Here is a 25589-nt window from a genome sequence, read left to right as displayed (position 1 = left end):
GAGAGAGAGAGAGAGAGAAAAAAAAAAATCCCAAGCAAACTCCGTATCAGCAGTGCAGAGCCCGACTCCGGGCTCGAACTCACAAACTGTGAGCTCATGACCTGAGCTGAAGTCAAGAGTCGGATGCTTAACCGACTGAGTCACCCAGGTGTCCCAATGTGCCTACAAACTTTCAACAACTGCTTACTGTTCGTGGGGTGTTCAGTACGATCTTCTTCTTTCTCCCATTTCTTAAGTCATCAGTAAAGTCTGTATTGCTTATAGGAGGTTTAGGGTAAGCAAATACTTCCAGGATTTAGAGATCCTGAGTTCCAAGACCAGGGTGACAAAGGGTAGGGGAAAATAAAGCACACATGTACACAGGAGCCAGAGGATCGTGGCCAGCCAACATCTGGGCTCTATAGGCACAAGGAAGTCATTTTCCGGCATGAGCTGCTTTTGCTTGGTACCATTAAGCCAACCTCAAGGGCCACCCTATTTTGTACTGAAGCACTGTTTTAATCCAGGACAAACCGAGTGAGCTCTCTGAGGGCTGAAGCTCACCTGCCATTTGTTTGGGTCTCCCCTTTGCAGGAAGAAGCTGGCAATTAGATTGCAGGAGGCGGCTGAAGCCGTGGGGGTAGCAAATGCCAGAAATGCCTCCCTGGAGAGGGCCAGGCACAGACTGCAGCTCGAGCTCGGGGACACCCTGTGGGACCTTGGGAAGGCCCGTTCCTCAGCAGCGGTACTGGACCGGAAGCAGCAGCACTTTGACAAGTGCTTTGATGACTGGAGGCAGAAGCAGGAGGAGTCACAGGCCGTGCTGGAGGCCTCTCAGGAGGAGGCCCGTGCCCTTAGCATGGAGCTCCTTAAGCTCAGGCACGCCTGCGAGGAGAGCACTGTGAGCCAGGAGACGCTTCAGAGGGTGAACAAGAATCTCCAAGGTACTCTGAGCTGGGCTTGGAGCCAGAGCAGGACAACGTCGTGTGGGGGTGCCCTGGCTTCCAGGGCAGGGCTGTCCTTCATGGTCAGAAGCCTCGGCATTGTCGTGGTCCCGCTCAGGTTTTCACTTTTCTATTTTTTTTTTTTAATTTTTTAATGTTTATTTATTTCTGAGACAGAGAGAGACACAGCATGAGTGGGAGAGGGGCAGAGAGAGAGGGGGACACAGAATCCGAAGCAGGCTCCAGGCTCTGAGCTGTCAGCACAGAGCCCGACGCGGGGCTCGAACTCACAAACTGTAAGATCATGACCTGAGCCAAAGTCGGTTGCTCAACCAACTGAGCTACCCAGGCACCCCTTCACTTTTCTACTTTTAATACTCTTTTTGGAAACCTTTTTAAAATTACAGTTGTTAGTTTTATTAAATTCTAAAAATAAGACCACTTTCTTTTATTTTTTAAAAATGTTTATTTGTTTTTGGGAGACAGGGACAGAGTGTGAGTGGGGGAGGGGCAGAGAGTGAGGAAGACACAGAATCCAAAGCAGGCTCCAGGCTCTGAGCTGTCAGCACAGGGCCCGATGTGGGGCTCGAACCCACAAACTGCGGGATCATGACCTGAGCCTAAGTCAGAGACTTAACTGACTGAGCCACTCAGGTGCCCTGAAAAAGGACTACTTTCTGACCTTAGCCCTAGGTTCCCTCTGTCAAGAAAGCCACCTTTAAGAATTTCTTTATCACCCATAGTCTCACCAAGATTTTCCATGCATATATTCATGTGCGTATTATTCAAATTATACAGTATTTGACACTGTTTTTTTTTTTTTTTTTGTTTGTTTTTTTTACATTTGTCAGTATATTTTCTAATTTAACAAATATTTCCATAGGCTACGCTATGTGCGGGGCTCTGTGGTGTATGTAACCATTCGTTATTTAATTCTCAAAACAGTCCTATGTGTTAGTTTCTTTGTCTGTAAAATGCAGATTATGTTAAATCGTGTAAGATTAAAAAATTGTCCAAATTCACAGTTGATCAAAAGCAGATCTGAGATTGGAGCCCAGCCAGCTTGACTGCAGCATATACACACTTAACGACCAGCTGTGCCACCTTCCACATGCCTTGTTATTCTCTTTGCATGTCTGTACAAGGAGACCTGCCGCGTGATTGTTGATAGCTAGGTAGTGTTTTATAAGAAGGATGGTTAACGTTTTTTTAACGAGACCTTATTCAGCTTAGATATGATGTTTCACAATTATAAGTAATACTATACTGTACATGCTGCACATATATTTGTGGACATGTAATAATAATTCAGTAGGGGTGGATTCCTAGAAACAAAACTGCTGGGTTAAAGGAATGAACTTCTCAATTTTGAGATACTGCCAAGCAGCCCTTCAAAGAGGCGGCCAACTTACACCAGCACCATCAGTGATGTGCATTAAAACCCTGAGATGCCCTGGGAGCAAGTTCATTACTATTGGAGACATAAATGAATCCCGCCTCCCTGTTGGCCCACATAGTCCATGATGAGGTCACTGACTGGACATGTGGGAGGTGCTGGAACAGTGGTTAGGAATCTTTAGCAGCATCCAAACCACCTGGAGGACTTGTTAGAATGGTTGGCTGGGCCCTCCCCACAGAGTTTCTGATTCACTGGGTCTAGGGTGGGGTCTGAGAATTTGCATTTCTAACAAATTGCCAGTGAGGCAAGTGCTGCTGGTCTGGGGACCACACTTGGTCTGGGGTGGGGCTTGGGCAGAAGTCTTTTGCAAAAGCTCTCCAAGTGATTCTGAGGTATGATCAGAGTGGAGAGCCACTGCCCTTGAGTTTTCTTTTGGGAACCTCTCTTCTGGAGAGGGCTTATAAGAGAAGGATTTATTATGTAAGAATTGCCATCTAAAGGGTTTGGTTTTGTAACTTTAAAACATTTTTTTGCGATGTTTATTTATTTTTTGAGAGAGAGAGAGAGAGAGCAAGAGCAGGGAAGAGGCAGAGAGAGAGAGGGAGACACAGAATCTGAAGCAGGCTCCAGGCTCTGAGCTGTCAGCACAGAGCCTGAAATGGGGCTCAAACCCACGAACTGTGAGATCATGACCTAAGCTGAGGTCCAGGTGCCCCTTGGTTTTGTGACTTTTCAAAACTCTTGTCACATCACATCACATCACATCACAGCCAGGGATCTCAAAACCAGAGCAGCAGGCATGCTCTTGAGCTCCTCTTACCATCTCTGGACTGTGGGTCATTCCCAGAGCTACTTGGCCCTACTCCACACCTCTTAGTTACTAAAGGCTTCCTTTATGAAGATGCAGAAGTGACAATAACAATATTGAGTGGGAGAGGTTTTGTCACTCCTGGATGCCTCCTTATTCTGTCAAAAGACTTGTGTTCACGAGAGACTAGACACAAACCTTCAAGTGCTTGACCTCCCTTGGATTCTTGGGTCTATCCGGGCTCCTATGTTGGCTTCTGGCAGGCAATGACCCAGCTTATGCTTCAAGTTCCCATCCTGGTATTGAGTGGCAGCGGACAAAATGGCAGCCACTGGTGTCTAGCGCTGAGCACTTACACTGGGTGTGTAAAGATTCAGGTCTGTGTCTTAGAGCACCACCAGGCAGAATCTGACATGGCTTTGACAAAAGGACCACCATGTGAAGTTACACAGGTTGTTCATGGTGCAATACTCTGAGAAGCACCATCGTCTCTAGTTGTAGTGGGCAACTTTCTGGCAGGTGGCAAAAGAATGTACTAAATAAAGAGTGACTTTTTCTGATTCAAACAAGGGTCCCATCTGTGCCAGTAGTGGCCTTGCCATCAAGCTTCCAAGGATGGCATGACTACGGTCCCAGGGAAACGGTCTGCTGTACCTGATATTATGGGTCTGAGACAGGTTTCATTCACTAACTTTGCCTTTCTTTCCTCTCCAGAAGAGATTTCTAACCTGACAAATCAGGTGAGGGAAGGAAAGAAAAACTTAAGTGAAATGGAGAAGGTCAAGAAACGGATTGAACAAGAGAAGACTGAAGTCCAGGTGGCACTGGAAGAAGCAGAGGTATTACCTCCAGGGAGCAAAGGCGGTTTGTGTCAATGTGACAAAACAGGAGACCTGCTTTCTAGTAATAATAGCAGCATCAACAACAAAATGACACTTCTTCTTCGAGTGTTAACTACTACCTGCTAGGGACTATGCCCAGTGCTAGATAGGCCTTATTTTATGCAATCACCCTAGCAAACTAGTGTCCGCATTTCACAAATGAAGGCATAGAGGCTCAGAGGGCAGGATAAGCAGCAGTGGGTGCAAATCTACCAATTGCAACGAAAAGAGCAACCATGTCTCTCTCATTCATCAATGTATCCTCAGTGCCTAGACCTTTACTGTTCAAAATGTGGCCCAAGGATCAGCTGCTTGGAGCTGTATTGCCCTGGAGCTTATCAGAAATTCAGACTCCCAGCCTTCTCCCCAGATCTGTTGAATCAAAGTCTGCATTTTAACAAGATCCTGTAGTGTTCATATTTACACTAATATTTGAGAAGCACTGGCCTGGAACATTGGCTTGGTGTGTACTAGAGGTTCAACAAATATCTGTTGAATCTATTTATTCATTCAACAATGAATAAATATCCTCACACCTCCTCCTCTCTTTAAAAAGAGTCAGCTAGGGGCGCCTGGGTGGCTCAGTCGGTTAGACGTCTGACTTCAGCCCAGGTCACCATCTCGCGGTCCATGGGTTCGAGCCCCGCATCGGGCTCTGGGCTGATGGCTCGGAGCCTGGAGCCTGCTTCTGATTCCGTGTCTCCCTCTCTCTCTGCCCCTCCCCCGTTCATGCTCTGTCTCTCTCTGTCTCAAAAATAAATAAACGTTAAAAAAAAAAAATTAAAAAAAAAAAGAGCTAAAACCCTTTTTTTCCCCCCTAAAAAACTTTAGTTTTAAAAATGGGATTCAAAGTAATGTTCTCAAACATTTGCCCGGAAAGCTCATCTTTGTACAGATTGTGTGACAGGAGTGTTTTGAGTGTTCTGGATTATAAGTTCAAGAGCAGCCTCTGCCTTTATCCCTCGGGGTGTGCCAGTGAGTGAAAGGACCACTGAGAAGACTTTATGCCAAAGAGAGTGACCTATAAAAAGAGTCATCTGTCGTGGTCACTAAACAGTTAACACTCCCTGCAAAGCCTTTTTTCTCATAGCTGAATTTCATCTTCTTGACCCTCCTTTAGACTAAGCACCCAGTACTTAAAACACAGCCCCCACCACTCACCCTCCAACTGAGAAAATGATTTTAAAAGGCAAAGCAGTCAGTTTTAAACAGAGCCTTTTGGAAGGTATGATAATGGGAAATTAGACCCCAAAGGACTGCTCCCTGCCAAGAAATCTCTGTTAAATTTATCTTATCACTACATTTCTGTAAGAAACCAGGCAGACAGAAGACATGTCCATATATATACCCCACATACAGAGTTGTCAAGTGGATGGCTTTTGACGCGGCTGTTGCCATTTTGTGAATAACTGTTTCCCTCAGGTCTTCTCCATTTCATACAGAACCTTTTATTTGCTACTGTGGTGTCATGTCACCTAACAAGGCTGGTTGGTGAAAAAGTTGGTGAAATGTTTCATTTACTTGCTCCCTTTGGTCTACTGGCCATCCTAGGCAGGGATTTCCTAAAGCCACCACTTTAACCTAAAGAAGTAATTTTTATAGCCAAACTTTCAAGCACTATGACAGGTCTGTGAGAGGTATGATTGGGCAGGGACAGTTTTAGTCTCGTATAACATATAGACTTTCCTGTGTATTGAATTGACTAGCACGTCCTAGGTGAGAAGGCCGTGGCGCTCCTACCACTTACTGCCACTAGATGGCATTATATTCTATTTGCATTTTCTCAAGTTTGCATCTTCGGCAGCACCCATAAATACTTCATCAACTTGGACGTGTATTTGTAAAATTGGGTTATTTGTTTTCCTGGGTGAGCCTTTATGAGAATCTTTATCAGATTATTTCTGAAGCCCACAAAACTCAAATTATCCCAAGTCACCTTCTCCAAAGATTCACTTTCTCTGTGGATTCTAGAGGTTGAGAGGTGACAGTTTCCCCTGAAGGAAGGGCAGCATTTCCTTGCAGGAAATTGCTATCCAAGCATTGGTTTTTGATTTATTGTCTCTGATATTGAAGGTAGTGTTGAGGGAACAGCAGCAAGGCCTTAAGGCATATTAAAATTCCTAACATCTTTCTTCTTTTTATCTTGAAATTGCTACTCAGTTTTATTTTCTCCTTTTGGTTGCATGTGGTAAGCATGCCTCAGAAGAGGCCATAAAAATTACTCTGGCCCTCAGGACTACCTGCCAATTGTTAACTGACCAATAGATTGTTGTCACACCTGTGTCCCTAATAAACATCTTCCTCAGTATCCTCCAAATATTTTGTTTGTTTCTACTGCAATGTAAATTGTATCTTTGGAATAGACTTTAACGATTTGATCAAAGCTCCACTTTTAAACTTGAATCACCTTTATAACATCCCTGGCGGTAATTGCCTTGCCTATATTTAAATACTCAAAGGGGCAGGAGATTTCCCCAGCTGTCAAAGCAATCCATTTGAAGTAGTATTAATAATCACGGTGGTGACGGCTCACACTGAGTGTTTTGTGTCAGGCACATCCTAAATTCCTTTATTGTTCTTCCTTTGACACTATTTGGACACTATCCTGTTTCCTGTTCTCTGGCTGCTTTCACCTTTTTCTCTGTTCCTCCGTGATGTCCAGAATTGAATAAAAGATTGCAGGTAGGAGTTATCACTTTCCTTGTTCTAGCTTTGATCCTTTTATTGATTCATCCTGAGGATCAACTATATTAAGAAAAGTCCAGAGTAATGAATTAAAAAGTTTAAATATAGTCACAGACAAGATTGAATCTTTCTATTTAAAAAAAAAAAAATGCTTTAGAATTCTAGTTCTTGAACTACAGCCAAGGGCCCTAAGAATGTCAAAGCTGTAAGTGACGTGACAAACAAAAGCAGTCACTTGTCTCTCATCCTGTTCCAATCTTCAGGGAACTGATTTGAACTTAGAGGCCTCCCAGCAACTCCAAAGAGAGCTGCAATAGTGACACACATTTTGAGGAAAAAAAATTTTGTATCCATAAAGTAGACTTAACTTAGTACTTTTAATTTATGTGTTTCAGGGAGCTCTGGAACGTAACGAAAGCAAGATTCTTCACTTCCAGCTTGAACTCTTGGAAGCTAAAGCAGAACTTGAAAGAAAGCTTTCAGAGAAAGATGAAGAAATAGAAAATTTTAGGTATCTGAGATTATTTTGATGAGCCACATTTGCATATTCCAGAATTCTTGACTGAACAGAACGTGCTGTGTTTGGCTGCCTTTATGGCCTCTGCTGGAACATTACCAAAGAAACTTAGCCAGTCTAACCCTATGCCAGATCTTTCTAGTAAGCTCACCACTATTAATCTAAAGGAACACCTCTACGCAATTACTGTCTGTTTTTAGGATTTTCTTATGATTGAGCAGCTTCTGTTCTCATAGAGACTGAAGAGAACACAAAAAAAGCATAATTATATGTACAAGGGCTGTGGGCACTACCCAGTCTCCCCATAACAAGTCTCTTGGGCATTCAAGAAGCTGACTGATAATGCTGAAGAGTGGAAGAAAGGAACTAAATGTGATGCCGTACATTGAAATTAATGCCAGATCAGAGTGAAATTTTCACACACCCCCTGCCTGCACCTGTAGCCATTTGTTTGGAGAGGGGCGGGAGCCAGGAGCTAAGCTGCTTATTGAATCCCTGTTGAAGAGGCTGAGTCTTAATGGTCAGGAAACTGAATTAGACAGGACTCATGGGTTGCAGGATCTTTTCTTAGCCTCATCATAACAAGCTGATGACTTTAGACATTCCACTTCTTAGCGTCTCAGTGAAGTGAGGGGATAAAAGCAGCCCCATACATGTCGCAGAAGGTGGTGAGGAGGATCAGTGAGCTGATGTTGGCAAAGCACTTCACACTGTATAGATCAAAGGCACAATTATAAACACATGGAATTCACTGTGATTATATCATTTATCTGATCTGTTCCATTAAGTCAGTGCCATATGTCAGCAAGGAAAATCACTGGAGTCTGAGTTTCCATGGGCAACTTGCTTTCAACATGTTTGTTAAAACAATTTTTAAAAAATGTTAATATAGTCAGTTGAACTGGCTTCTTTCCCATAGCCCCAATTCAGACAAAACTCCCATGGGGGTCATTTTTTTTTAATGAGAACATCAAGCCAAATTTGGCCCTCTGTGTGCTTTGAGTTATCCTTGCTCGCTCTCTCATGGACACTTGCCTCTCTAGGACTGACTGTGAGGATGAATTTCGGTCTACTTAAGAGGCCCTGACTCAGTGTCTAAAAGAATTTTTTTTGATGAAGGGCAAAACATCAGGCCTTGATATTTGCCCTACTTCCTTCCATGAGGAACAAAAATGAACGTTTCTTTGTGCAGTTAAAAGAAAAAAGCTCATTTTAGGTAATGTCAACCCTGCATCTATTAATAGACCTGGCTTAGGGAAAAATGAATCCTCAGAGAGTCTGCCTCTCGTCAGGTACATCTGAATGTCTTAGAGCAGTTCACCAATTATAATAATCTTAGTGCAAAGGAAGCTGGAGATCCAAACAGCCAGGGCTGGGAGAAGAAAGAGCTGAACTCTAGGCTGGGGCTGTGGAGGGGCTGAAAAAAGAAGAGGCGGGCTAGAGGGTGGGGCGAGCTAGTCAGGAGTTTTAGTTAATGATCCATAATAGCTATAATAGGTACATCCGGAAAGGAGAGATGAGCATATCTTACAAAATATCACAAGTGCCCTTGCAGAACGTTTCTGTGCCAGTGCAGAATGTATCAGAAGCCTCTGTTTAATCTGATTATTTGGTCTGGCCTCAGGGGCTGGGAGAGGAAGGGGCCCTGAGGAGTCTGCACAGAATGGCAGGGAGAAGCACTAGGAGAGCAGAGGATTCTGAGCAATCAAGATAAGCCAGGTAAATTCTAGAACTTGAGGAAAATATGGCCTGAAGGCAAGATGAGTTTCTAGGTCCTGTGTCCACATAAACCTTGGGAAAGGCCACAGAGACTGAAGGAAGCGTGCGAGGAAGGGACCAGAGAAGCCAAAGAGACTCAGAGGCAAAGATAAGAGCCCTGAGGGTTCTGCAGAGGGGTGATTCATTCAACTCCTCCTCCCCTGAGCTCCAGCCATCATCCTGGGAGGACGTATGTATCCTCAGTGAGCCCCAGGCCTGTTGGTGGTGAAAGTATGAGCAGCTGGGATATGTGTCATATGTTTTGCTTGTTCAATACATATTTGAGCACTTCATGTTGGCCAGACACTGGGCCTGCTATTCTTGTCGGGGCTTCCTAAACTTTTATGGATTGATGGGGCTTTCTTTCTTTCAAAAACGTTTTTTTTTTTTTTCCTACAGTGTTCTAATTGACATAGGTAGAGGTAGGGAGGTGATAATGCAGTCACTAATGGAAGGAGAGGAGGAGGTGTGGTGGCTGGCTTTGGCCCTCTCCATCCTGGATACAGAAAAGGAGGCATAATGGCAGTTAGCATGAAGGCCAACTGGTGGCCCTACCTGTCACCTGCGTCCAGTTTGGCCACAAGACTCAGAACTGGGTTGAAAACAAGTTGGTCAGGTGGGTCCTGAATTTTCAGAGGCCACAGATGTCCACAGGTGTTCACAGAGGCCACCTCCTCCAACTCAGGGTGTTCAGGGAAATGCTGAAGTATGGGAGTGTCTTGTCACTGGCCGAGGGCCAGGATGGACCCAGCCTGTGTTCTCTCAGGCACAGCCAGAGAGGTGCTGCTGACGGTCTTGGGAAGGAGGGACTGAAAGTCCTGCAGTCCAAAGCTTGCTTTGGTTTGATCGCCTCTGGAAGGGTTAAACAAATTTTCTGTAGAGGATGAGATAGTGTAGGGAAGAAAAAAATTCTCCTTACCCTCTTTGGGTCTGTGACTGATCCTAAGAATTAAACTGACTTAAGACAGTTTAAAAGGAGAAAAGTCTACATGTTTTATTGAATTTTTAATCTCCATGGGAGCTTTCACAAAAGAATGAAGACTGGGGGGACACAACCAGAGCAGGAAGTTTTATACCTTTTAGACAAACAATAAACTTGTGAAGAATTGATAAGGCACAGGGATTTGGGCTTGTGGTAGCTTAAATGCTGAAGAATTAACAAGGTTTGTTTAGACAGCCTTCTTGGCCCTAAATTCACTCTTTGTAACAAGGATGTCTCCCTTCCTTCTGTACAGGGGAGGGTATCTTTCACAAGGGAGGTTTATGTCCTGCATTCAGGGAAAAAGGGCAGAATTTAGATTGATCTTCCTGCTTCCATTGTTTTCTCAAATTCCTTGAGCTTAAGATATTTAATATGCCAAGGTGCCGTATTTTGGGGTAGCATTGGAGCAGCATCAATGGCAAATATTTTTGGCTTTGCAGGTAGGCCATAGGGTCTCTATCTCTACTCAACTTTGCAATGTAGCTTGAAAGCAGTTGTACACAATAGGAAATCAAGTGGTCATGGCTGGATTTGGCCTATAACTTCTAGTTTGCCCAACCCTGGCCTCTATAGCCTTAGGGGTCTACACATTATTTTTAATGTTCCATCATGTTTTCCTTCCATTTGGCCTGTTCCTCAAAACTCAGTGATGTCAAATTTCACACATGGTCTTAATTTATAAGCACCATCAAACTTAATTTCAGTTATTGTCTGAGTCTCTGCCAAAAGAATGTGTTTAAGTCTCTTCTCATTTCTAAGGAAAATATTTTAGCATGTCTTCAAGAAATAGGATTTCACACTCAGGCATGGTATTTGGTTAGGAAAATACCTTGCTAATCATTTTAAATCGAAATTATATGTATTAGAATTAAGGAAAATCTCACATTTCTCTGATACAGGTAAACAATATCGCAGGAGAAAAAAAGTGACCTAATGAATTGACTTTCCATTTAAAGTCATTATAACTTTTACAAGTTTTAATGTTGTTTTTTTTTTTAATTCTAAATTTGAAAAAAAGTGTAACATACAGTGTTTTCTTCATCTCAGGTGTACAGTATAGTGATTCAATAATTCTATACACAACTCAGGGCTCACTATGATAAGTGTACTCTTAATTCCCTTCACCTAGTTCACCCGTTCCCCTACCCACCTCCTGTCTGGTAACTATCAGTTTGTCTTCTATGGTTAAGTGTCTGGTTTTTGGTTTGTCTCTTTTTTTCTTTGCTGGTGTGTTTTGTTTCTTAAATTCCACATCTGAATGAAATCATGTGGTATTTATCTTTCTCTGACTTATTTCATATAGCAGTATACCTGCTAGATCCATCCAAAATTCCACTCTTTTTTATGGCTGAGTAATATTCATATATAAATACATAAAATGTGTCACGTATATACATATGTATATACTACATCTTCTTTATCCATTTCTCTATTGATGTACACTTGGGCTGCTTCCATAACTGGGCTATTGTAAATAATGCCTCAATAAACATAGGGATGTTATCTTTCAGTCTTTCAGTCTGAAATGAGTCTCCAGCAGGCAGCAAATAGGTGGGTCTTGCTTTTTTATCCATTTGGTCACCCTATGTCTTTTGTTTGGAGCATTTAGACCATTTATATTCAAAGTAATTATTGATAGGTGTATACTTATTGCCATTTTGTTACTTGTTTTATGGTGTTTTTGTAGTTCTTCTGTTCATTTCTTCTCTTGCTCTTTTCTCTCACGGTTTGCGGGCTTTCTTTAGTGATATACCTGGATTCCTTTCTCTCTCTCTCTCTCTTTCTCTCTCTTTGCTTATCTATTACTTGTTTTTGATTTGTGATTTATATATAGCATCCATTTAGCAGTCCCATAAGTTTGAACCCATTCTTTACTCTTCTACCCTCCATATTTTAGGTATATGGTGTCATAATTTACATCCTTTTATTTTGTGAGTCCTTTAACTGATTTTTATAAATATACTTAATTTTACTGCTTTTCTGCTTCCTACTTTTCTTACTCTTCCTACTTAAAGTCTTTCTACTCATAAAGTCTCTGATATTTCTGGGGCAACTGGATGGCTCATTTGGTTGAGGTTCTGACTCTTGATCTTGGCTCAGATCATGATCTCACTGTTCGTGAGTTTGAGCCCTGTGTCAGGCTCCCCCTGCTTGGGATTCTGTTTCTCTCTCTCTCTCTCTCTCTCTCTCTCTCTCCCCCTTCCCTGCTTGGGCTCTCTTTCTCAAATAAATAAAATTTTAAAAAAAGTCTCTAACATTTCTTGTAGGGCTGGTTTAGTTGTCCTGAATTCCTGTAACTTTTGTTTGGGAACTTTTTAAGTTTCCTTCTCTTATGAATGATATCTTTGCTGGATGGAATATTCTTGGTTACAGGTTTTTTCTTTCAGCACACTGAATGTATTATGCCACTCCCTTCTGGCCTACAAAGTTTCTGCTAAAAAAGTAGCTGATAGCCTTATGCGGTTTCCCTTGTATATAAATGTTTTCTTTTCTCTTTCTGCTTTTAAAATGGTTTATAATTTCTTTTTACCATTTTAATTACAATGAGTTTTGGTGTGGACCTCCTTGGGTTGATTCTTCTGGGGACTCCCATTGCCTCCTGGATCTGGATTTCTGTTTCCTTCCCCAGATTTAGGAAATTTTCTGCTATTATTTATTCAAATAATCTTTATGTCCCATTTTATCTCTCTTCTCCTTCTGGAGTCCCTACAATGCAAATCTTATTGTGTTTGATGGTATCATTGGGTTCCCTAAGTCTAATTTCAGTTTTTATTATTTTTTTCTCTCCTGTTCAGCTTGATTGCTTTGCATTACTCTGTCTTCCAGGTTGATGATATGTTCTTCTGCTTCCTCTATGCTTTCATCTAGTGTATTTTAAATTTCAGTTATGAGTTCTTCATCTCTGGTTCTTTTGTATGTTTTCTATATTTTTGTTGAGGGCCTCACTGAGCTCCTACATTCTTTTCTCAAGTCCAGTGAGTATCTTTGACCATTGCTTTAAATTGTCTTTCAGGCATTTGTTATCTTGGTTTCATTTAGCTCTTTTGCTGTGATTTTTATCCTACTCTTTCATTTGGGACACATTTTTCTTTTTCCTCATTTTGTCTAACTCTCTGTATTTGTTTCTATGTGTTAAGAAAGTCAGTTACATCTCCTACTCTTGAAAGTAGTGGCCTTATGAAGATTAGTAAATAAATCTTCCCATATATCCTAGGAATTTTTCAAAATGCTACCTCTATGCTGTATCTCTGAGGGACTGTTTGTCATGCTATGTCTTTAAAGATGGGGTTCAGTTTCATATTGCTCTCTCAGAGGCCATCCCGTTGACTTTTAAAGTTCCAGGTATTAAGCCTAATTGTAGGAACTTGTGAGGCCAGGCCCTTCTTATTTTCATAGGCAGAGGTTATAGGGTTTGCCTTCCCTGTATGGGTTCCTAGTGCCTGGGGTGCTTGGTGTGAAGAGCTGTTTCCCTTAACTCTATGTGTCTCACTCCTATGGACGATCCCATTGGTCCATTTAGCTCTTGACCATGTCTCCATCTCCACCCTTCTTACTGCCTTCATTGTTGTCTCTTCTCTAATTTTAGCTGTGGAGAGTTGGCTCTGCCAGTCTTTGTGATATTTTCTGGTTTATTTACACTGATATAGGTATTATCTAATTGTATCCAGGGGATGAGATGGGCTTAGGGTCCTCCTATTCTGCCATCTTCTCTGGAAGTCTATATCACATCTTCTTTATTCATCTATCGATGGACACTGAGGTTGCTTCCATGATGTGGCTATTGTAAATAATGCTACAGTAAATATAGGGGTGCACGTATCTTTTTGAATTCGTGTTTTTGTTTTTGTTGAGTAAATATCCAGTAGTATAATTACTAGATCATATGGTAATTCTATTTTTGATTTTTTAAGGAACACCCATACTGTTTCTCATAGGGACTGCACAAATTTGCATTCCCACCAACAGTGCCTGAGGGTTCCTTTGTCTCCACATTCTCACCAATGCTCATTATTTTTTGTTTTTGATTTTAGCCATTCTGACAGGTGTGAGGTGACATCTCATTGTGGTTTTGATTTGCATCTCCCTGATGATGAGTGATATTGAGCATCTTTTCATGTGTTTGTTGTCCATCTGTGTCTTTTTTGGCAAGAAGTCTATTCAGGTCCTCTGCCCATTTTTAATCATATTATTAGCATTACTATTATTTTTTGTGTTGAGTTGTATATGCTCTTTATATATTTTGGATATTAATCACTTACTGGATATATTATTTGCAAATATCTTTTCCCATTCAGTAGGTTGCCTTTTTGTTTTGTCAATGGTTTCCCTTAAGTTGTAAGTTTTTTTACTGGCTTCTCTCTTTCTTTTTTTTTTTTTTTTTTTTTTTTTTTTTTTTTGTATCTGGTTTTCTTTTTCAAACTGCATTTCATGTCAGGATGGGGGCAGGGGGGAATGAAAGAACTTCTTACTATATGGTCCTGGTCCTGAGTGCTTCATTTTTTTTTTAAATGTACTTGGAAGAGTTTTCATTTTAAAGATTTATTGACTATGCATGAAATGTGTTGATTGTCTAGAGGCCATTCTTTAAGCCTGTATCATATCCAAGCCTCTCAAACCATAGCACTTTCTACTGTCTGCAGGCACTCATGAAGATTCATAAACAACTGTGTAAAAGTACAGTTTGAAACATTGTCTGCTTAAGTAGAATGTATGTCTGTATAAAGGATTTTGATACCAAGCTAGGGATGCTTTAGTGTTCCTGTATAAGGAGAGTCAGCTGTGGCAAAAGTGAGTTTCCCCAATATAAAACAAAAAAGTGTCTTAAAGCTTTTAGTGATGTTGATAGTATGAGTCACTGTATAAGTCTGCTTGGGCTGCCATAATGAAATGCAGACTGGGTGGCTTAAACAACATAAATTTATTTTTTCACTATTATGGAAGTTGGAAGTCCAAAATAAGGTGTTGGCAAGTTTGGTTTCTCCTGAGGCTTCTCCTTGGCTTGCAGATGGCCGCCCTCCTGTCATGTCCTCACATGATCTTTCTTTTGTGCATGTGAATCCCTGATGTGTTTGTGTGTGTCCAAATTTTCTCTTAATCAGATTAAATTAGGCCTCACCCAATAGCCTCATTTTACCTTAATCACCTCTTGTAGAGGCCGTGTCTCTAAAGATAGTCACATTCTGAGGTACTTGGGTTTAGGGCTTCAATATATAAATGGGGAAGTACATATTCAGCTATAACAGTCTGGATTAACTTTATGTACTGGTATTCCTGTAGGATTATGACCTGGAAGCTGAACAAAAGCCCACAACCAAGGTTAGTCATGAGAGGCTGATCTCAATTTGTGGGGGCCAGGGACATAAGGTTAGCACAGAAGAGGTGCTAACTCTGGGCTTTACATTCTCCCATACATTTCCATAAGTACTTGTGAGATTTTCACCTACCAATGGGGAGACAACTGGTCATGAAAAGCAGCCCCTCCACCTGTTACCCAATTAGAAACCTGAGCCACACAACTATCCCATGTGGGCTATATGCCTTCCTGATTGGCCTCAGAGTTCAGGACACATATTCAATGCTTTTTCAATGCAGAACATAATTATGATCCAAGATGAGTACATTTTTGCTATTTCTGGTAATGGGCTCTATGATGAAGAATAGGAAGGCTCTTCCCATGTCTGTTTTGCCTGTTCAGCACTAAGTCCTATTTCACAGGGTGAGCTTAATCCTGGGGTGGGGGGTGTTAGTTATAGCAGTTAAACCATCCTGGCTCACAAACACCAAATCTTGACTCAAAACTATCAAAGTTCGGGGCACCTGGGTGGCTCAGTCGGTTGAGCATCTGACTTCGGCTCAGGTCATCATCTCATGGTTTGTGAGTTCGAGCCCCGCATCAGGCTCTGTGCTGACAGCATAGAGCCTGGAGCCTGCTTCGAATTCTGTGTCTCCCTCTCTCTCTGCTCTTCCCCCCGCTCATGCTCTGTCTCTCTCTCTCTCTCTCCTTCAAAAATAAATTAAAAAACATTAAAAAACATTTTTTTAAAAACTATCAAAGTTCATCTTTGTTTTGTGTCTGAGTCCAGTGTAGGTTAGGCTATAGAGTGAGCCACTATTCTTCAAAGCCATTCAAGAGCCCAGTTTCCTTCCATCTTGTGGTGCCACAGTCTTCCAAAAGTGGCCACCAAGTTTGCCATAGATGAGGAAGAGGGGAGTACTGGATTATACAAGTAAAAATGTTGTATGGGCAAGGCCTACAAATGTTTCTGCCCATGATCCAGTGGTCAGCATTCAGTCACATAATTCCAAACTGACTGCAGGAAGGCTGGGAAATGATTGCCATGGGTTCCCTAGATTTTTTCATTGTTTCCCTCAACACACATCTATTGTCTAAGCTTCTATCACTTGGCAAATATAGTTTCAGTGTAGGGTTTTTGTTGTCATGAGGAATATTGAAGCAACTCAATCCTCACACAGCAGTTGGTCTTCTCAGCCTACCCTTGACTGTACTCCAACTCCTACAGAAAGATAACCATGCTATTCTAGAAGGGCTAAGCAACAATAGGCCATTAGAGCAATATTGCTTGTCCTTGGGATTTAAGCCTGGGTGGCTCTTTCTTGCCTTGTTCAGATATGTTTTACCACTGAAAGTAGTTTAAATATTATAGCTGTCTGGAAGAGCATCCTTCCTTCATCCTTAGCCACTGCAGGAAATCTAGATGTTTGCTCTATGCCTTCCCTTAAGGGGTCTTAGGTAAGGCTAAGTCTGTCCCACTGGACATAAGGGCCTCACAAAGATTCTCTCTGATACTTTCCTTGATTCTTGAGAAAAGCTGGCCTGGGAATCTTAATCTATTTTGATGCTCACTAACCTAACCCTTCAACCTCTGTGTTTTTTAAAATGACAACCCCTTAGTCTCATTTTGTTAATTACCCAGAATTTTTCTTGAATTTTAATTTTTTATGTTTCCTAAACTATTATGTGCACAGCAGGTAACCTTTCTTAATTTGGGTGCATGATTTTTTTTTCTCTTAAATGTTATTCTAAAATTAGGAGGAATCAGCAATGCGCTATTGACTCCCTGCAGTCTAGTCTGGATTCTGAAACTAGGAGCAGAATTGAAGCGACACGGCTGAAGAAGAATGTGGAAGGGAACCTCAGTGAGATGGAACTCCAGCTTAGCTGTGCCAACCGACAGGTGTCAGAGACAACCAAATCCCTGGGCCAGCTTCAGATTCAAATCCAGGTACAAATTGCAATATAAGGGCAGGGAATAAGCAAACCAAGAGACAGATTGTGCTGAGAAATAAAAGTAAGGACAACAAATCTAATCCTTCAAGAAAGCAGGAACACACTTAAATTGGCGAGCTTTGCTTAGAGCATGCATGCAGGTGCATATCCCATTGAACTCAGCAATCTGTGCCCCAGGCCTGTGTTTTCTCTCACAGGACCTTCGGGTGCAGCTAGATGACAGCATACGCCTGAACAGTGAGCTGAAGGAGCAGGTGGCTGTGGCTGAGAGGCACAACTCTCTTGTCCAGTCTGAGCTAGAGGAGCTGAGGTCCTTGTATGAACAGACGGAATGTGGGCGCAAGTTGGCGGAGGAAGAGCTCCTGCAGGCCACAGAGAAAATCAATCTTTTCCACATCCAGGTGAGGCCCATAAACTCTCCCTATGAGCTGTATTAGCTGGATGAAGGCAATGGTTTCCACACATTGTTCAGCTTTGGACCATAATAGTTGCCATGTCAGGCAATGGATGTGGCATATGAGGCATAAAGAGAGCCTTTGGCAGCAGTGGGCACACTCTTCATTCATTCCCAAATGTATTAAGTTCCTAGGGTTGCTATCACTCGGGACCACAAACTGGGTGGCTTAAAACATCAGAAATTTATTCTCTTACAGTATTCAACACTAGATGGAAACCAAGTTGTTGGCTGGGCCATGCTCCCTCTGACTCTCATAGGTCAATCCTTCCTTGCGTTTTTCTAGCTTTTGGTGATTTTTGGCAATCTTTGGTGTTCGTTTGCTTATAGATGATCACTTCAATCCTCTGCCTTCACGTGGAAATCTCTCTATATGTCTTAGCATAATCTTTTCTCTGTTAGTATTTGTGTCTCAATTTCCCTTTTTTATAAGGACATCAGTCATATTGGATTTGGACACCTCCTAATGACCTTGTTTCAACTTGATTACCTCTGTAAAGACCCTATTTCCAAATAAGATCACATTTAGAGACTTCAGCCTATCTCCTTTGGAGGGGACACAATATTATCCATAACACTAAGTCCAAAAGAATGGACTCTCAGGACATTGACAGCCAGTAAGCTGGGGAGAGCTGAACATTCCCTAGTGTACCAGAACCATTTGCCTGTTTCTTCTGTTCCCTCCAAGTCACATGTTCTCCAAGGATTAAAAAAAAAAAAATCTCCTGCCTCAGAGCCAGGAGATTTCTAACAATTCTAAGTGACTGCTGACAGATATGAGCTGTCAGGACTCTGGCTCCCCATGGAAGGTTATATAAGTGACATGAAGCAAGGATTCTTAGATCGTTTGCCATTCTCATAGAATCAGGGGAAACCACAGCATCTAGGATAAACGTGTATACTAAATGGATCGTTCAACATTTATAGGGCACCCGCCATAACCTGAGCAGTTGTATGAGGTGTACGTGCAGAATGTCTCCATTGTCCTAAAAAAGTGAAGAGCCAAGTAAGGAACTCAATGCGCTGCTGGAGTATAGTGTTAGAGCAAGCACATCCCTACAGAAAGCCTTCCCTGACAGTCCTAGCCATAGCTAGATACACAATGTGCTCAATCAGAGTCATAAAGGACACATAAGCAACCTGTCAGGTAGAGAGAAAAGCCGAGGACAAAGCATGGGGGAGGAGGAGATGTGGGCTGCTGAGGGAAATTGCTGTACTCACAGAGCATAGTGGGGTAGGGGTAGGAGAGATCAGAGAAATGATGCTAAGAGGCAGGGAGAGCCAGGTCCCCAGGAACCTTGAGTCTGAAGCTAATGCAGTTTGAATTCCTTCTTGCAGCGGATGGGGATCCACTGAAGAATTTTGAGTAGCTGAGAGTGAAATGATCAGATTTTCATTTTAGGAAGTTTACTCTGGTGATTGCTGTGAATGGTAGATTAAAACAACTATAGACAGAACTGCCATACCGTGGAGTATTTAGAAACGTCATTGTGGTTGCCACAGTGACTGGAAAGTGCCTCTGGCATTTAGTGGGCAGGGTTCAGAGATACTAATATCTGTGTTAGGTACAGGATAATCCCACTTCACAAAGAATTGCCCTTCCCAGAATGCCAATTGTGCCCCCACCGAGAAATGCTAAAAAAAGGAAGGATCAGCCAGTGATGTACCAGCTGGGAAGCATTGCAATTAGTTTTTGCTTACAGTTTGACTTTTGTGTCCGTCAAAACATTGTGCATGACACAACCCTATTTAGATATCATGTGATATGGAACAAATAGGCTGTATGTTTTGCATAATTCCCGGCAAGCTAACTCGCTTCAACATTTTCTTTCTCTCTCAAGAAAGCTTATGTAAATACAATGAGCAGGATTCTTATAAAGTAGGATATTGAATTTTTAAAAAGTAATCATCTATCTGTAGTACTTAATAGCTATTGGTAATAAATCATTTGCCATGCATATTATAACTGATAATGCACCAGTGGGTCCCAATATGATGAAAAACCACTAGCCTAGAGAGAGAGATGAGGACATCAACCAGAGCAAAAACAGACATAGAGAAGAGGAGATGAATTTGAAAAAAAAAAAAAAAAATGAAAAGAAAATTAGGCCATGGAGACCTGATCTCTAGAGTATAATTTCTGAAAAATTTAGGTGTGTAACAGAAATTAACACAAAAGTGCAAATTCTCAGATCTCATTTCAGACCTACTGAATCAGAATCTCTGCAGTGGGACCCAAGAATCAAACAAATACTCAGATGATGCTGGTGGTCCAGAAGCTACCCTGTGACCAGCATATCTAGGTGATACTACATTGCTCACAAGAACCTCTCCCCAACCTTAATCATGTGGGGACACCTTGGAATTAATAGACTGCTGTCAATCTTTTGATAGAATAATGAATCTTTTATGGAACCTTCTTAGTTCCTTCTGCATTCCCAGACCTCTAAGCCTAGAATAAACATACAAGGCCAAACTTATCCTTGGCTGATTACATGTGTTCTTTTTCAAACCTGAACTGTGACAATCTGGATTGCTCTTTTGCACAATACCACCTAACCCCCTTCCTCCCAAAAAGAACCAAATAAAGAGTCAGCTTAAAAAGATTTTGGCCATTATCTCCTTAGCAGATTTTAAATGATTCTAGGTACAAACAAGTTGGCATTTATATTTGTACTTTCCTTTACAAAGAAAGAGTTTCTATGGAGTTAGTGCAGTGAGGATCCAGAAAACATTCCAGTAAGGTACACTTATCCCCACCACCACGACCACTACCAGGGAGAATCCTGGGGCAGGGGTGGGAGCACAGAACCTAGCTGTCTGTGAGGACAGAGCATGGAAGCCTTGATGAAGATGCTTCATGCCATTGAAGAAGCAGGACAGAACCTGTGAGGCTGGAATATCTTTCTTTCTATTTCTAAGGTACAATCCTGCCACTGAGAAAGGCACTAGCTAGAGAAAAGTGAAAGGACAATGAAGAGAAATCAAAAATAGGAAGCCTGTGCTTTTTATATACATTCTCTGTGCTAAGGTTTCACACCCTCAGAAAAGCTGTGCTTCAAACGTGGACCAAATAGCAGCAAAAGGAGTCTCAGCCTCTAGTGTCACAACCCAGGAAAGAAAGAATTAGGACAGTACCAGCCACAGAACAGCAATAATCCTCCCATGGGGTGGGGGGCTTCCTAAGGCCTGGGGGTTGAGGCTTATTTGAGCTACACTTCCCTCCTCCTCATTGCAAAGTCAGATAGAAAGGGAGGTAGATAAAGAGGAAATTGGATTTTTGTTTTTGTTTTTATTTTTCCTGGAGCAACATGCTGGAAACCGATTTTTATTCCCCAACTTCCTGCTCCCCGCATATCTGCAACTGACCCCGACTTGTGCTCTGGAACACTTGTTTCTACAACATCAAAGAACAAACGGCAGAAAATCATATTCCTCAGCAAGTTGAAAACCAAACACATGTTTGGGGCTTGTAGATTACCTGGATCCATTTCTATTTTCTTATTCAGACAAACTGCTAGGTCTTTAATATTGAACGTCTAACGGATGAAATCCCTTCCATTCAAATATGCCTTTGATGGCAAAGGAGAGTTTTCTAGTGTGGCTTCCTGGGGTTGGAAATATTGCTTCACTGACTATGGCTGCTTAGAACAGAATTCACCCCCGGCCAGAGCCCATTCCTGTTGCATGTCCTCGACCTGCCAGCTTGCTTTTGCATCGCTGGTCTCAACTTGCCTAATGAGAGTGCTGCTTTGCTTTAGAACACAAGCCTCCTCAACCAGAAGAAGAAGCTGGAAGTTGATGTTACCAGGATGCAGAAAGAAGCTGAAGAGGCAGTGCAGAGGTGTCAAAATGCAGAAGAGAAGGCCAAGAAGGCAGCCACTGAGGTGGGTTCATTGACTGACTGCTCGTTCCTATCTTGCAGAGTTGACGGGGCAGTAGCCAAGGGGCAGAGGCAGATCTGCAGCCAAAAAGAATTCTATTGATTCTCCATATAGCCAGGAGGAGAGTAACTGACCCCTCTGCGTCTCTCTGTTTCCATTTTGAAAAATTAGGCCAATTAGCTCCTCCTTTCCAAACAGCTCAGACAATAAAAAGGAGCAGTTGAACTGCTATGAGCAAAACCTCATGAAAGAAAGAGATTTTTTTTTTAAGTTAAGCCACTTTACACTTGTGAATCAATATATCTAGAGTCTAAAACAATTCTTCTGTGAGTCCTTACAAATCGCTATTTTCTTAGAGCCTGTGATGGCTTTATCATGATGATCTGGAAAGAAAGCTTATGTCACTTATTTTCCCCAACCCATACTATTGCTTGAGTAGCACCATCAGGTTGGTAAAGAAGGGTTTCAGGGCTGGTTTCAGGGTTTCTTTATTTGCAAGGTTAACATTGTTGATGAGAGTGCTTTTCCTAAACGGCACTAAGCTCGGCATTGGCAGCCAGCCTTGACTGAAAGTTTATGGGAACGGGAGAAGACCCACTGCCAGGCACCCCCTGCGGACAGCTGTAGCACTTCTCTCAAAGGGCACAGTGACCAGAAGGCAACACTCAACACAAATATTAGCAGAGGGAGATGGAGGGCCTGGCAGGTCCCAGTCTTGCTGAGCAGAGCAGGGACTTAATTGCAGCCTCCACTCACCCCATCCCTGTCTTGTGACTCTGTGCGTGTGGTCCAGCAAATGCCCAACTGTGTGCAGCAGCCTGCCTTTGCTATGTGAATGGAAGCTGATCCTCATGATGAAGGGGATATCAGAACTGGGACGACAAGATACTCGATTAGATTTTATATTAGTCATTTTAAAATTCAGAGGAGGGGAAGAGCTTGTGTCTCTATTTGCCTGAGTTATTTGGCAGTTGAGGAACGAAACAAAACCTTTGCACTAAATCCTGGGTACCAGGTCACTGTAGAATCCAGCCCTCTCTAAGAATAGAGAAGCATGCCTGTCACTCAGCTATTTTGTATCGAGGCAGGCACTTCTGCTCTCTGATGGAAAAGAGGTGTGTGAAAGCTTGAACATGTTTGATGGCCAAGAGAAAAATAATATGTTTCACATTTATGAAAATCCACATAGAGAAAAAGGAATAAAAAGAGTGTCTACTCCAGCTTGGGAAATGTATGCAGTCACACATTATGGAGACTATCTGCTTTACTGTGCCTTTATAAGATTTTTGACAACGTTGAAAAATGAACTCACTACCTCTTCCCCCACCTTCTAATTTTCACATAGTTCATCTCTGAGTCCCAGCCCCACATAGCAGAACCCAGAGTTGCCTCCATAATTCATTCTTTGCCCTCACCATCTGCACAGACGTCTCACACTTAAATTATACAGATGGTTGGTAACCTGATAGACAGAGAATCTTTGGCTGGGAGGACAGTGTTCCTACATTAAATGCTCTGAGAGATTCACGAACCGGTTCTTAATAATTTCATCGAGACATCAAACCCTTGTACACATAGCCAAAGCCAAGAGCAGCCTTCACAAACAAGAATTAACCTTCCTTGTGCCAGATTATTGGCACCGAGAGCATCTGTAGCTGCCAAATTCCTGGAGCCTAAACTTGTTTGCTGTTGTGAATCACAGAATTATAAAAGAGAGATGTGAAAGATCTTCATGGGCCTCCTTCCATACTTTTCCTGGTGTGTGATGTTATCGGACGCGTCCTGGGCTTTATTCAGTTCAAAGCTGTTGCTTTAGTTGGTCACCTTTCTTTCAATACAGGTGTTGTGCACCATTCATCTCTGGTCTGTTTCTGTTACCCCTCGCCCCAGTCTCCCTGGTAGCTGATGTCACCTGGATTGCCATATCATTAACAAACTTGAGGGTGGCCCAGGTTAGGGACAGAGCAGTGGGAGGAGATTGAGACACAGAGGAAGGCATGATAACTAGTCAGATAAGGACCTGAAGATTGTGGGCAGAAATGTGAAGGTCAACTGGCTGCCAGCTTATCACAGCCCCTTTCTTTCTGTTTTAGGCAGCAAACATAACAGAAGAACTGAAGAAAGAGCAAGACACCAATGCCCACTTGCAGAAGATGAGAAAGAATATGGAGCAGACAATTAAAGACTTACAAAAAAGACTGAATGAAGCTGACCAGACTGCCCTAATGGGGAGTAGAAAGCAAATCCAGAAGCTAGAATCTAGGGTAGGCATTTGTCTGGATAATCATGAGGTCATGACAACTTCTGATTCAAGGCCTTATAGTCCTGGGATAGCATTCCAAATGTTTTGTAGCTCTCTGGTCACTTCTCTTGTTAGTACTTCTAGATCACTGATAGTGTCAGATCTCAATTTATTCATTCATTCTCGCTTGACCTTGGGCCATCAACTAAGACTTTCCTTGGGCTGGATAAACTCTGCCTCCCTCTTCCTGTTAAGTGAGAATGCATCTCTTCCCATTCAGCCACACCAACTCTAGGCTCCCCACAGCCAGGGTTACCTGCTATTTCCGGATACACCCTCGCAGTCTTGCTTCTGTGCCTCTGTTCCTGTTATTTCCTCTGCAGAGAACGCCCATTTTTTAACATCCAGAGAAAGGGGGAAGGGGGACAAGTAAATCAAGGATCAAGAAATGCTTAGTGAAGATATAGGAGGGGCTGACAGAAATGATGTAGCACCTGCCTTCAGGGAGCTTGACAATAAATAGGAAGATCTATCTTGAAAATAGGATTTTTTAAATTATTGGATCAATTTCAATGACTATGTACAGGTTGGATGACAAATGCTAGAAGGATAGGAAGAATATTTGACTGGGACTTCATGGTTCAGAAGGGCCTCTTAAAATTGCTTTTGTACATTTATGGTATATCCATACAATAGAATTCTAATGCACATCTATGGTGCCTCCTTATAATCATGCTGATTAAAAAGGAATGAGGGAGCGCTCTGTAATATGTTCTGGAGATCTCATCTAGCAGTATGATGATGATAAAAGGCACAGAGAAAAGGTAGAGTCTACACCCTTTTGTGCAAGAGGGGGTTAATATAGAAGACAGGGGCACATACACATTTGCTTGCATTTTCAAAAAGAAGTGGTGACAGAATAAAACAAAAACTAATAAAAATAGCTGCCATAGGAGGAGAACACAGAGATGAAACTTAGACCTTGTGAATGAACCTTGTTTAGTTGTTTTGATTGCAAAATCATATAAAACATTTACATGCTTCATAACGTAAAAGAAAACACGTTTAAATCAAAGAGCAGAATAAAACAAATCAATCTGTAAAATGTTAAGACAAATGGAAACAACTGAAGCTAACTGTATATCAAGTTGAGGGGCATAAAACATACACAGAAGAATTATTCCTAGTGACTTTTAAACATAGTGCTTTGTACATCCCTCATGGAATATATCTAAGGACAAAAGAAAAAAAAAATCAAAGCAAACTGCACTTGTAGTTCCAAATAACTATATCTTTAACAAAATGTTTTTAATGTTTATTTATTTTTGGGAAAGAGGGAGGAGCAGAAAGAGAGGGAGACAGAGAATCCAAAGCAGGCTCCACACTGTCAGCACAAAGCCCAATGTGGGGCTTGAACACATTGAGATCATGACCTGAGCCATAGCGGGATGCTGACCCACTGAGCCACCCAGGCATGCCTCAAATAATAGTATCTTATCATTAACACTATCAGTAAGGTTAATATAGTTCTTTAACCAATAATTATTTAATCTTGATTGTATAAGAACCAAGATTTTTAGTAGGAGAAAAAAAACATATAGGCATAAAATTAAAGAACTTAGAATATGTCTTTTTTCCCTAATAAAAAAAAAATACATGAATGATAATGGTGTTTCCAATTTGAATTTAAGCTTTTAATTTTGCTTCCAATTGCTGTTTGTCCACCATAAAGCCTAGAACCCATGCTAACTCAGTAGCAATAAGCTTCCAAATATCAGCTGATACTAAGGAATTATGATTAATTTTC

General features: G+C 41.8%; 1 protein-coding gene across 1 annotated transcript in view; it reads left to right on the top strand.

Annotated features, from left to right (window-relative positions):
• The window catches only part of MYH15 (myosin heavy chain 15), a 146389-nt gene that overhangs the window by 99815 nt on the left and 20985 nt on the right, over positions 1 to 25589 (top strand). Inside the window, exons 31-37 of the mRNA XM_053903316.1 lie at positions 574 to 923; positions 3845 to 3969; positions 7092 to 7207; positions 17005 to 17197; positions 17400 to 17603; positions 21418 to 21543; positions 23634 to 23804. Of these exons, the coding sequence (XP_053759291.1) occupies positions 574 to 923; positions 3845 to 3969; positions 7092 to 7207; positions 17005 to 17197; positions 17400 to 17603; positions 21418 to 21543; positions 23634 to 23804 (1285 nt within the window). The remainder of the gene's footprint in view (positions 1 to 573; positions 924 to 3844; positions 3970 to 7091; positions 7208 to 17004; positions 17198 to 17399; positions 17604 to 21417; positions 21544 to 23633; positions 23805 to 25589) is intronic.

This window comes from Panthera pardus, unplaced genomic scaffold (genome assembly GCF_024362965.1).
Source record: "Panthera pardus isolate Hobbes unplaced genomic scaffold, ASM2436296v1 HiC_scaffold_16, whole genome shotgun sequence".
NCBI lineage: Eukaryota > Metazoa > Chordata > Mammalia > Carnivora > Felidae > Panthera > Panthera pardus.
Note: the sequence above shows the minus strand (reverse complement) of the source record. Positions and strands in the feature narration are given on the sequence as shown.